General features: G+C 41.0%; 1 protein-coding gene across 1 annotated transcript in view; it reads left to right on the plus strand.

Annotated features, from left to right (window-relative positions):
- LOC124606719 (phosphoinositide 3-kinase regulatory subunit 4) overlaps positions 1-12,921 on the plus strand; it is a 200,258-nt gene that overhangs the window by 83,564 nt on the left and 103,773 nt on the right. Inside the window, exon 11 of the mRNA XM_047138749.1 lies at positions 3,907-3,983. Coding sequence (XP_046994705.1) covers positions 3,907-3,983 — 77 coding nt within the window. The remainder of the gene's footprint in view (positions 1-3,906; positions 3,984-12,921) is intronic.

Here is a 12,921-nt window from a genome sequence, read left to right on the forward strand (position 1 = left end):
ACGAAAATATGTTACAACTCTTGCAGTCATTTGGTTTTAGAGTAATTAAGATCTGTAAGTAAAACATTATTACTGCAATAAAATCCCACATTTATGCAAACTAACCCGGATAATTCAATACAAATTATCATTGTATCTAAAACTCCTTGTTGAATAGATTTTCATCTACTATTAATTTAATAAGAAATGTAAATCTTTCATTGCAATTTGTGAAAAATTTAGTGAGCAACAATGGGCAACTTCAGTTTTAATTAATGTTACCTTATAAAAGAGGCATGTTGGAGGCCATTTAAGTCAGTCTCTGGAGAGTTATGAATACGAAATCTATGTCCACTGACTGATACGGGGAAATGTACTGCAGTCATTTATTATAAATTAAAAGTCAGAAAATATACCATATTTTATCTAAATTTCATGTCCAAGAGTTTTTTCAATGATTTATTGACTGTTTAAATGGTTAGTTGGACATTGAGTGTGTAATTATTATAATGGACTGTGCCATACTTCAGTAAAGCTCACTTTGGCAATAGGATCAGACTGTGAACTGTGTTACTTCCAAATGGTACTTGTTGATCATATTTTATTTGTTTTGATTTGATTATCTGCTTAGAAGGACAGTGAGATGAGTGACTGGTACAGTGACTGTATTAATGATTTACTAGCCACAAAGCAGTAACTGTGCTTAATTGTGTCACTGTTGGGTTACTGCATTTGAACTGTGTTGCTTGATGTCAGTGCATTATGTACCTATCCAGTTATCTCTACTATGATTATAATAGATGACACTTGATCTGGCCATAAACAGTAGTTTATTTAACATCTAAGTGCAACGGAAGTATTCGAACTGCAAATCTGGTTTAGACTAAATTATTGACAATAGCCTACTTTTAACACCATCTTTTCGGCCAATGTCAACGGAAGCACAGCTTCTGAGGAAAAATTTGTGTGAGTAATGGCTAGGCTATAACTACCTTGGTTGATCATGGATTTGTTTAGTAAGCATACACTGTTATGGAGATGGTATCTAACTCCGTTGGCAGATTCTAAAAGAAGGGTGTTCTCTATCATGAGAGAGATATGCTTCTAAAAGGCAGAGTGTGTATGTTCAAAGAAGAACTTCACAAACATCGTGCAAAATGACCTCAGTGGAAAACAATCAGAGAAATTAAAGCTCATACTGAAACTTATTAAGTCATTCTTCCCATCCATCATGTGTGAATGGGGCAGGAAAAGGGGAAAATGGTAGTGTTAAGTAAAGTACAAGTACTTTCTGTCACATACAGTAATTTGACTTGCAGAGTATAGGTGTAGATGTAGATTTAGGTGTAGATGCAGATATAGATGACTGAGCATTGTGTTTTGAGGATACAATGCACTCATGATGTGTATGATACAGTGTGTTGCCCGTTGCGACAGTACCTCTCATTCATCTACTATTGTCTCAAAAAATCCAAGATTCAGGAAAGTCTCACACCAGCACTCTTGCTTTTGAGTCAGAAAGTGTCATGTTAATGGAGCTGAAATAGTTGTATTTAAAAAACTTGAACTGTCTTAAGTAATATAGCACTGTCTATCTGTAAGTGTGTATTATGTTGTGCGTCATTGATGAGTCAGTAGCTCCACAGAAAAAGAAAGGTCTGCAGGCAAAGCTGTGCTTGGAAGAGCGTAAAAATCATAGATGGTAGATAATACTATTCCCCATTATGTTACTCCAGTGCTGTCCTAAGACTTAAAAAGAAGCTACAGTGTCAGCCACTTGTAAGCAGATTAGATGTGCCAATATTGCTGTTTATCCTCAGACCAATGTTCATACAAACTTCTTACATTTATTATTTTATACATTTTAGTGGAGTGAGACAACAATTCTTTCTCTTATTTGCTGTTTATGTGTCTTTGAACTCTGGATTGTTGGACAAAATAATAATATAATAATTGGAATCTGATAACCCAAAGGAAATGTTGGTTAAGTTCTTGGGACAGAAAATGCTCACTTCTAAAGCAGCTAAAGAAATCTAATAGTGATTGATATCTAAGTAACAATCTCAGATATAAGAAAGCTTGCTTAAAAATATTACCAGAGTCTCAGAAAGTATGCTCCTCAAAGTATTCCTTTGAGATATTCACTGGGTGAAGTGGTTTCAGTGTCCACTTTAGTTTAATTTGGTTTTACCTTATGTGCCATGGATAACATTTATGACACCTTGCTATGATGTGGAAAGTGTCAGTATGTTCACAAATAAACTAATTCTCCTCTGTAAAAATGTTGCTACTGTTGATTGTTAACACGCTTGGACCTTTTTTTTTTTTTTTAAAGCAACAAAATTTGATAAGTATAACCCTGTCACATACAGATACTAATTGTTCAGATGGGATAGAATGAGTTTTAAGGTGAAAATTAGTCATTTGCCAGCACCATTCATTCAAAAGAGAGGTGGTTGAATACTTTTATGGCTGCATGCTGTGCTCCTTTATGTGCAAGAATAAGGTTAATTCGTGGGTAGTGGAGTACTTTTGTTCCTTGCACTACATTATGACTACTGCCATTATTTTAAAATTTTATCTGATCCTCTGCAGCAGACTTCATAAGAGAGTAAAGATTTTGCAAGGCTGTTGTTAGTATACCCAATTTTTTAAATGGTTGTCTACCTGAAGTTTGAGGTTGGAGTCTAGACATCATCATTACAACCTGTTTCTGTGCAATGAATACTTGTGTCCATGTGTGGGATTGCCCCACTAGATTATTGCATATGACGTCAGTGAGTGAAGGTATTCCTAATGGTTTCAGCATCAAAATCAGCAGTTTCATGTAAAGCAATTGTTGCTAAACTCAAGTGTTTGAGAAGAATTGCAAAATGTGATTCTATTTCAAGTTCTGATCAGTATGCACAGCCAGGAATTTCGAACAACCAGTTTTACTTATTTCCTTTCTACCCTGCTGTATTGGTGGTGATACAACTTACCTTGTACAGAATTAAATGAACTGTGTTTTTTCCAAGTTAAATGAACACTTACTGGGAACCAACCAACAAGCTTTTGAATATTTCATTTATTGCTCCTTCTGTTGTTGCAGTTGTGTTGGGCTTGGTTATGAACACTATTTCTCCTGCATCAGTGCGAGATAGGAGGTCATTTACATTCAGCAAGCTTCCAGAACTGAACCCTGTGTAACACCAGTAATGATTTTTCCCCTGTCAGAAGAACATCCAGCATAAGAGCAGTATGAGCTTTCTAACATGACTGTTTGCTTTCTATCAGTTATACCTGAAGTACTTCAAACATCAAAAATGTTACATGTCTAAAAATTAATTCTGTGATTTGCACAGTCAGATGCCTCAGGCAGCTTACAGAAAATCCGAGTAACAGAAATCTTGTCATTCATATATTTTAATATACTGTCAGCAAAATGGCAGATGGCACATTCAGTGGAGAGGCACTTCTGGAACCTAAATTGTGATGGAATCTAAATTGTTATTGGCCCAGTATCTTATGTTTGCAGATATATTCAACCATTCTCAAATACATTACTTTTTTCAAAACTTTTAAGAATCAAATATGTTGATTTTTTTATGTCAATTGTCCTACCTTTCTTAAAGAGGCACAGTTTAGTGTGTCTGAAAAGATACCTTTTTTGTATTTCCCTGGAAAAAGTTGTATTGGTCTTGAAACGATTAAATGCTTGTGGTACTGATTATCACATCTATTGCCATGCTTTTGTATTTGAACTGATCATACTGACGTTCTAAGTTACATTTAGAAAGTGATGTTAAAGAGGCTAATTATATGTTTGGTTTCATGAATCATTTTGTCATTATCTTTCATTACTAGATCATCTTGTTCCTTGATGGCTTTTCTTGGAATGACAGTATGTTCTTGTACTACATAATTATATTTTGTTCTTTGTTCTAGGTCACACATGATGAGGCAGTCATAGTGAGAGCAGCATATGCAGAAAACATCGCAGAACTTGCAGAAACAGCTCTCAGGTTTGTATTGTAATCAAAGGTGTATGTAATGTCATGATAAATTGTGTTGTTTCAGATATTAACGAGTGCTGCACGAAATTTGTAGGCCTACTACATCATCAGTTCTGAATCACATTTGTGCTTTCCCCAAATATTTACAATAGTATCTTTGTTCATCCAGTCACCCTAGTTTGAGTGAACATCTATATGATTAAATGTTTATCCTTGAGAATTTTTGACATTATCTGTGCAATATTTCCACCTTTTTCTGCTGATCAGTGGAATTGTTTAATATTTCACAGTTGCAATGTAAACATAACTCATACAGAGTCAGCTGCTGTAGTGTGTTTATACATAGTATAACTGTCATATCCTGTTCCAATTAACTTAATCTTTCAATAACAGTGTATACTGCCTGGCTTTGTCATTAAATTCCACTAATTATGAGTTTGTTATGAAATTCTGTGAGTAAACACAACCTCAACTAAAAGAAAGTTCCTGCCACAAAACTTTTAATACTGTTAGGAAATCGGTAACTTAATTTCAAATTAGGCCCTAAATGTTTGCTGCTCAGATACACATTCCACTAGTCAGAATTGTAACTCCTCTGTGAATGCTGTGCTCAGCTGGTTTTTGTAAGCCACTGGAAATTGCGCTGACTGCTGTCAAGCAGTAGAAAGCTGCTGCAGGTGGTTGGGTTAGGCAAACTGCTGATACTCACATACTGGAGACACCAAAGCTACCTCAAGTACTTTCTTTCCCTTTGGGTACTGTGTCGTCTCTAGGAAATACTGGGCCTGTCACTGCTCGACAAGTGGACTATGAGTGGTGAATCAGTGGTCTGTGTAAGGGGAGGTTGGTACCAAGGTGAACTTGAGGTACAATACTCATCCACCTAACCAACAGGTTTATGGTGCTGTCTCCACTGGCTGTGAATCTGAGCCACTGTAACAGGCTTCACCTGTAGGGAAGTGTGCTTTTCTTGTGTTTGGGTTGGACAAATGTAAAAGGGTAAGGGTCTGTTAATTGTTGGAAGTTGAAATTACAGTGAATAGTTCCACATCTGAGGTAAATGATGATGATTGAGATCACCTAGTGCAGTCCGTGTGTATCTCTGGAGGCCTCATTCAGCATGTTGAAGAGGCTGTTTTGGCAGCCATTGAGAGAGCAGGGTGTAACTAGCAGCAGATTGTGACACACATTGGAACAGACATTGCCTGTCATTTGAGCTCATGGGTGATACTTGGATCATTCCAGTGAGTAGCAGAAAAGATAAAGATTGTCAGCCATCCTCACAGAGTTTCAACAAAACTCACAATCGGCAGCAGTGCCTCCATAACTTACTGTGGCCCCCTGGTTCTGAGTTGAGTAGAAGGCTTGAATGAGAAACTTTGAATGTTCTGTCACATACTAGGCTGTGGCTTTCTTGATTTATGCCACTGGATTGAAAATGGGCCCGGTATGCACTACACATCAGAGGCTGCAACTTAGGTAGCAGACTGTGTGGGGTGCACAAAATGTCTTTTTAGATTAGGGGATTTCCATCCTGTCCAGTAATGGTAGCTGTACTATTTGCCGAAATATTAGTATAAGACCTAAAGATGTGCCTTTCACTGCTGAGCCTATACTGACGCATTCAAAACAAAGTCTCAGATTTTCGAGCATTCTTAAAAATCAATTTGCTGCATCATGCTACTAGTGTGTGTGAGTGTGAGTGCACCCAGTGTAGTGCCGCCAGTTGTGTGTACTTAAATCAACCATCAACTGTATCAGCACAGGCCAGCCACTATAGGCCACCTGTGGGAACCATGCACATGGCACGGTCTTTTCCACAACTTGTGCCAGTGACTCACGCCTATATACATATGGAGTAGCACTGACCCACTCTCACTATATTCTTTTAGTCTGTATCACCCACATCAGTTGCTCTGTGTATCACTTATGTTGCACCTCCGATATGATTCTTCTTTCTTGTTGTGTGTAGAGTCAGGAGAGGCTTATTTCTGTTATTGTTTAGGGGTTTATGAATAAAGCCATGTTTGTGTTACTTGGATCTGTTTAATGTATTACTTTGTTCCTATGTGATTGATAACAAGTTTGGAACGGTTTCCATGTGTGCAGTGTTCAAGTGTGGGTTCATCAGGTTTAGTAATTATGGATGTCATGCTACTGGCCCTGATTGATGAACAGCTTACTTCAGAAGTGACCTCTTTGTGTGTTTCCATTAACGGACAGAGTGCCATTCCACCAGTCTAATCACCTACTTTTCCTTTGTATGATGATTCAGCTGAGGATTGGGAAGCTTTCAAAAAAAGACTCAGACAGCCTTTTGTGGCTTTTGGTGTGACGGACTTGAATTTGTTCAAAGCCTTATTCCTATTGTGGATTCCACCTAAGGTGTATCAGTTACTCTGCCTCTTTACAAGAACTGGCAGCTCTTGCTTTTGATCAAATGTGCAGTTTATTGTCCAACTACTGTCCCAAATGAATGCATGTCATAGCGGCGTGAGTAGAATTTTACTGATGTCACAAGAAACCAAACCAGTCATAAAAGTCCTGGGCAGCTGAGCTTCACGGCCTTAGCTGTAAGCGTCAATTCATTACTGATGCCCATAATGACTTGTATGCAGACTCTGTGGTGTGTGACGCAATTATCTGTTTAGCTCCGGACAAGGAAGTGCGCCAGAGGGCTTTACTCTGCATAATGTTTTGATGTTTATCAGGCAGCGGGTGACCAAATTGAAGTGTGGGGCGATGTGGCAGTAGTGTCACAAGATGTCTCCACTAGGATGACAGTAGTTTGCCCGAGGAAGCAGTAGTGACAGCGGTAAACTTGCAGGCCCAGCACCGAGCAGACCAAGACTGGTCCAAGCAGCCATGACTACTGCAGCCCCAGCATCAGCCTTCTCTGTTTCTGTCTTGTCCTTTCTGTTTTGTCCAACACAAATGTTCAGCATGCCCTGAGCACTGGGCTACTAGTAAAGCTTGCCAGAATAAAGCCACATTACCTCTGTGTGTCGTTCACCGACTGTTGCTTGGGATGTGGACCTGGATGTAAACTGTGTGACTCCATTGCTTGTGACTTCTCCCAAGTTGTTTATCGAGTTAAGTGTTTTTCTCCAAGTGCTCCAGCTACAGGTGCTGCAGTGACATTATTGAATTCTTAAACCTATGTTGAGTTTAGGCTCATCACCTTTGACACCAGTTATGTGGGAGCTGGTCAGCTATAACAAACAGAACATTGCACTGTTGGAGCAATTTATGGCATCTGCCTCTTACAAGGCAGTGGTTTCATTACATTTTTGGTGGTTGCTGATCCCAATGTTGAGAACTTGTTTGGGATTGACGCATTACAGGCATTTGGATTTTCTATCACTGACACAGTTCACCTTTTGTCCGATCAGGTACCATATTCTCAATTGGAAACACTGAATGAGAAGCTTGCAGACTTGTTTTCAGAAGGTACAGGGTGTGCTATAAATTTTTCTGCTCATATTTCTCTGAAATCCATTTTTGTCATCCTTGTCCTATTCCTATTGCCCTGAAAGATCAAGTAAAAGCCAAATTGGGCAGACTTCAGTCTCTGGGGGTCGTGCAACCTGATATGGCTAGTGAGTGGTCATCTCTCTGGTTGTAGTTTGGAAGCTGTTGGGGAAGCTTAGCCTTTGTGTTGACTTCAGTACTACTGTCACTGTGCAGTCAATTGTCGATACGTCAAGAGGAACTGATGGTGAGAATATCAGGTGGCCAGTACTTTTCTAAAATTGATTTGTCTGAAGTGTATCTGCAGATTCCTGTGGACATAGAGTATTGGTGAGTTTTGGTTTTGAATACTCCTTTTGGCCTCTTATCAGTATTTGCGTGTTCCTTTTGATGTGGCTAATGCCCTTCCTATTTTCCAATGATTTTTTAGAGAAATTTATCTTACCTGTCCCGTGTTGCATTAATTATCTGGATGATATTGTTGTCATGGGCTCTTCCATGACTTGTCATTACAAAAATTTGTGTTCTTTGTTTTGTATCTTACAGTCCACAGGCTTACGGTGTAACCTCATGAAATCTCAGTTTTTTTTCAACCTTCTGTTGTTTACATGGTGTTTGAGGTCTTGCAGGTTGGGGTTCGCTCTCTGCTAGACCACATCTCCTCCAGTGTCTTGCACCTCCTCCACGAAGGAGCTTCAGGCTTTTCTAGGGAAATGGCCTACTGGCCTACTATCATAAATTCCTACCGGGGGGGGGGGGGGGGGGGGTGGCCAAGTTTGACCATCCTTTGCATGCCATGTTACACAAGAATGTACCTTTTTGCTAGAGTCTGGATTGTGAACGTGCTTTCCAAATGTTGAAATCCAAACTACTCATGGCCCCTTGTTTAGCTACATTCTCTCTGGACCAACATATAGTTTTGGTGACTGATGCATCACAATACAGTCTCGACTTGGTTCTAGCACACCAATATACCAATGGCTCTGAACGACCTGCTACTTTTGCCTCTAAGTCTCTCACTCCGACCCAGCAGCATTACTCTCAGGTGGAAAAAAAGGCTCTTGCCGTGGCCTATGCTCTCCGGAAATTTCATGTTTTTTGTAGGGCTCTAAGTTTCACCTTATTTCTGACCATAAACCCCTGGTTTCCTTGCTTATTCCTTATCCCTCACACTTCCATACATGTCAAGACAGTACACCATGTATAACATTGGGTGTTGTTCTTGTTTTCCTATAATTATGAAATCCATTTTCGACCTATGTCTAAACATGCTAATGCGGAAGCCTTCTCTCACCTTCCTGTGGGTCCTGATCCAGACTCAGATCATGAAGAACTGCTTTGATTCCATCTTGATATTGAATACAACAGTTAGGGTTTCCCAATTACGAACTCGCACATAGGGTCTGCTGTTGCTGCTGACCTGGTTCTCCACCATGTGGTTTGGCTTGTTCAACAGGGCTGGCCAGATAAACCGCTAGGTCAGGCTTTGGACCCCCTGTGCAACTATTTTTTCCTTATGATATCACCTCTCTGTTTTTGATGGTGTTTTGCTACTGTCCGTGGAACACCGCTCCCCCAGAGTGGTCATTCCCCCATGTTACAATGTGAGGTTCTGCACCTTCTTCACCAGGACCATTGGGGAGTTTCGCACACTAAGTGGTTAGCTAGCAAACATGTTTTTTGGCCAGGGATTGATGATGAACTTGTCCGTTTTGTCATGGCTTGGAAGCAGTGTGCCCAACAACAGACAGCTCCCAGGGTGTTCTGTCCCACTGGCCCACTCTGTGCCAGTCATGGGAATGCATCCATGTAGATTTTGCAGTTCCTTTCTGGAATTTCTAATGGATCTTGGTTTTGGATGCATTTTCCCACTTTCCTTACATTCTCCAGTGTGTGGCGAGATCGGCTGAGGTCACAATTCGCACGGTTTGAGGGTTTTTTCTATTGAGGGGTTACCTTGTACCACTGTTCATTTTTCACACCTTTCCATTGTTTTGTTCCCATTATTGCATTCATTCATGTTATGGCCCCGCCTTCCCACTCTCTATCAATTCGTGAGGCAGAATGACTACAGGTCACATTCAAGCCCCAAATGAAAAACTTTGTTATGGATTCTTTGCTGGATGGTGCCCTTCTCCGTTTTCTTAGCACCTGTCACTTCACACCTCTCGGAGAGTTGAGCCTGGCTGAGTTTCATCATGGGTAGCAGCCATGCATGCTCCTCCATCTTCTGTAGCCTGCGTCGCACCTGCTGTGGTCGAGTTCACCTTGGGGTATGGCAGTGGTGGAGAATATGGCGCATTGCATGGGACACTGCCAAGACACCTCGCAATGTACCCAATGTGGGGTATCTGCCCTCACAGCAGGGTGAGTGGCAGGTGGAATCATGTTCGCGCTGCTCAGGAGTCAGTGTGGAGGTTGTCCAGTTGGCGTCACTCATTCACCCTGTGAGTGGGCAAGTGGCCACTCCTTCGACAGGGTCCGAGCACTCACATGGGGGGCGGTTGCTAGTTGGCTCCAATGTAGGTGTGTTATGGAGACCCTTAGGGAAATAGTGTCCATGGACGGGAAGAAATCCTATGTATGCTGTCCAGTGTTCAGTGTCTGCCAGGAGCTTTGTCTGAGATATGGTAGTTGCCATCCTAGTGACTGTGGAGTGTGTGTGGTGCAATAGTCTGCAAGTTTTAGCTCAAGTCAGCACCAATGTCATCTGTCACTTGGGTTCTGAGGTCATCCTCAGGTTGTTCGGGCAGCTGGCAGAAGGGGTAAAAACTACTGGCCTGACTCGTGGGCTGCAAGCAGGTATCATAAGTTGCAGCATTGTTATCAGAGTTGTTTGGGTCCATTGATTTGGACTCGGTTTGAGGGTCTGAACCAATGATCCATCAATTCTGTGATGGTCTTGGCTGCAGATTTCTGGATTTGAATTATGGGGTGGAGAATTGTAGAGCAGCTCTTGATAGCTTAAGGCTGTACTATGCAAAAAAGTAGCTTCTCGGGTAGCAGTGTACTTTTGGAGTGCACATTTTTTTTTTTTTTTTTTTTAAATAAAAGCTAGACGATAGTTTGAGGTCCTTTGATGAATGCTCACCATTCGATACATAGAGAGCAAAATCAGACCATGAAAAAAAGAAAACCACTATAGACTGTCAAAATTTTAACGGTAAATTGTTGAAGTATTTGTAACAAATTCCTGAATTCACCAATCTCCAGGAAAGCTGTCAGCTCAAATTATTCTTGGAGCTGAGAGCTGGCTGAAACCCTTAGTAGAAATCTCTGAAATATTTAGTGAGGCAGGGAATATGCCACTGAAGGGCGGATGTTCATTGCTTTCAACAAAACTATTTTATCTATCAAGGGTAAAATTGACTGGCTGTGAAGTTACCTGTAAACAAGTCTAAGTGAACACAAGTTAATTACTGGACATTTTTGTCAACCCCCCCTGACTCCACTATGAAAATCTACACCCAGCAGTGCAGAAATATTCAGATAGCAGCATATTAGATGGAGGTGACTTTAACCTACTACCGAGCGAGGTGGCGCAGTGGTTAGCACACTGGACTCCCATTCGGGAGGACGACGGTTCAATCCCGTCTCCGGCCATCCTGATTTAGGTTTTCCGTGATTTCCCTAAATCGTTTCAGGCAAATGCCGGGATGGTTCCTTTGAAAGGGCACGGCCGATTTCCTTCCCAATCCTTCCCTAACCCGAGCTTGCGCTCCGTCTCTAATGACCTCGTTGTCGACGAGACGTTAAACACTACCCCACCACCCACACCCTTTAACCTGCTGAATTTTGACTGGAACATCTATGGACTCATTGCAGGTGGTATGGACAGGCACACTTGTGAAGTACTTTTGAACACGTTTTCTGAAAACTGTCTTGAGTGGCTAGTTTGATAGCCCATATGTATTCGATCTTGTAGTTAGAAATAGGCCTGACCTTATTGATGGTGTCAGTAGAGAGACAGGGATTGTTGAGCATGTCACAATAGCGCAATGGTTACTAAAATTAATAATCCGTCAATTAGGCTAGGAGAGTATTTTTGATAGAGAGAGCAGATAAGCAGTTGTTAGGATAAGTGAATGAACATCACTTAGCTCCATTGTGATGGACATGGAAGAAGTATGAGCCAATTTTAAACAGCTTGTGAATTGCACTCTGGAGAATTATGTGCCAAGTACATGGATTAAGAACAAAAAGAGATGTAATGGTTTAATAACAAAATTTGGAAAATGCCGAGGAAGTAGAGACTGTAGCACTCTCAAAACCACGTATCAAATGATGACATGAAGAAGTTAGTACAAGTTAATGCACCTGTGAAAAGATCAATGCATAAAGCATGCAACTACCACCATCATATCTTAGCAGAAGATCTTGCCGAGAATCTAAGAAAGTTCTGGTCGCATGACAAATACCAAAGTGGATCACAGGCTTCTATCCAATCACGCACTGACCAGTTGTAGTGTGGCAGTAGAAGGCTGCAAAAGGAAAGCTGAAGTTGTAAATTTCTCATTTAAGAAATCATTCATGCAGAAAGATTGTACAAACATACCTTTGTTTCACAATTGCACATACACCTGTATGGAGGACATAGTAATAGGCATCCCTGGTGTAGAGTTGAAAACTAATAAGTCGCCAGGTGTGGATGGAATCCCAGATCAGTCTTACAAATAGTACTCTACATCTACATCCAGATCTGCATACATACTCCATAAGCCGTCACATGATGCAGGGTGGAGAGTCCCTTGTACCACTACTAGTCATTTCCTTTCCTGTTCAATCCGTAAATAGAGTAGGGGAGAAATGACATTCTATATGCCTCCATACTGTCCTAATTTCTCTTATTTTTGTGGTCCTTATGCAAAACATATGTTGGCGGGAGTAGATGCAAGAACTTCTTTATGAATACTTCGACAATTTATTGATAAAATTTTGAGTGTCAAAGTGTCTTTACCCTGAATGCAATTTGATTTCTCTATCTTCATGTCACCTGGTGAGTGTTTATCAGAGAACCTCAAACTACCGCCTAGTCTAATAAACCCCTATGTGCACTCACAAGGGCTCTGCTACTTGTGTGGCTGCTTCCTTAGTGTAGTGCACCCCTGACCTATCAAGGGGAGTTCTACAATTCTCCACCTCATAATGCAGGTCCAGAAATATGTAGCCAAGACCCTCACAGATTTGATTGAGACTTTGGTTGAGACCCTTAACTTGACACCAAAGCAAAAGACTCAGATGAACGCTGGGAACGATGCTGCAAGTTGTAAGCTGTGCTTGCACCCCACACATGAGGCCAGCAGTCTTCCACTTCCACCAGTTGTCCTTATGAACTGATAATGTCCCCAGGACTCAAGCTAGAGGAATCATTTGGCCACAACTTGTAAATGACTGCACTCTACACACTTGATAACCATGCAGTGGCCATCCTTAAGTGAAACCTCCCCCCCTCCCCCTCCTGCAGGCAGACATATCG

Source organism: Schistocerca americana, chromosome 3, assembly GCF_021461395.2.
Source record: "Schistocerca americana isolate TAMUIC-IGC-003095 chromosome 3, iqSchAmer2.1, whole genome shotgun sequence".
NCBI lineage: Eukaryota > Metazoa > Arthropoda > Insecta > Orthoptera > Acrididae > Schistocerca > Schistocerca americana.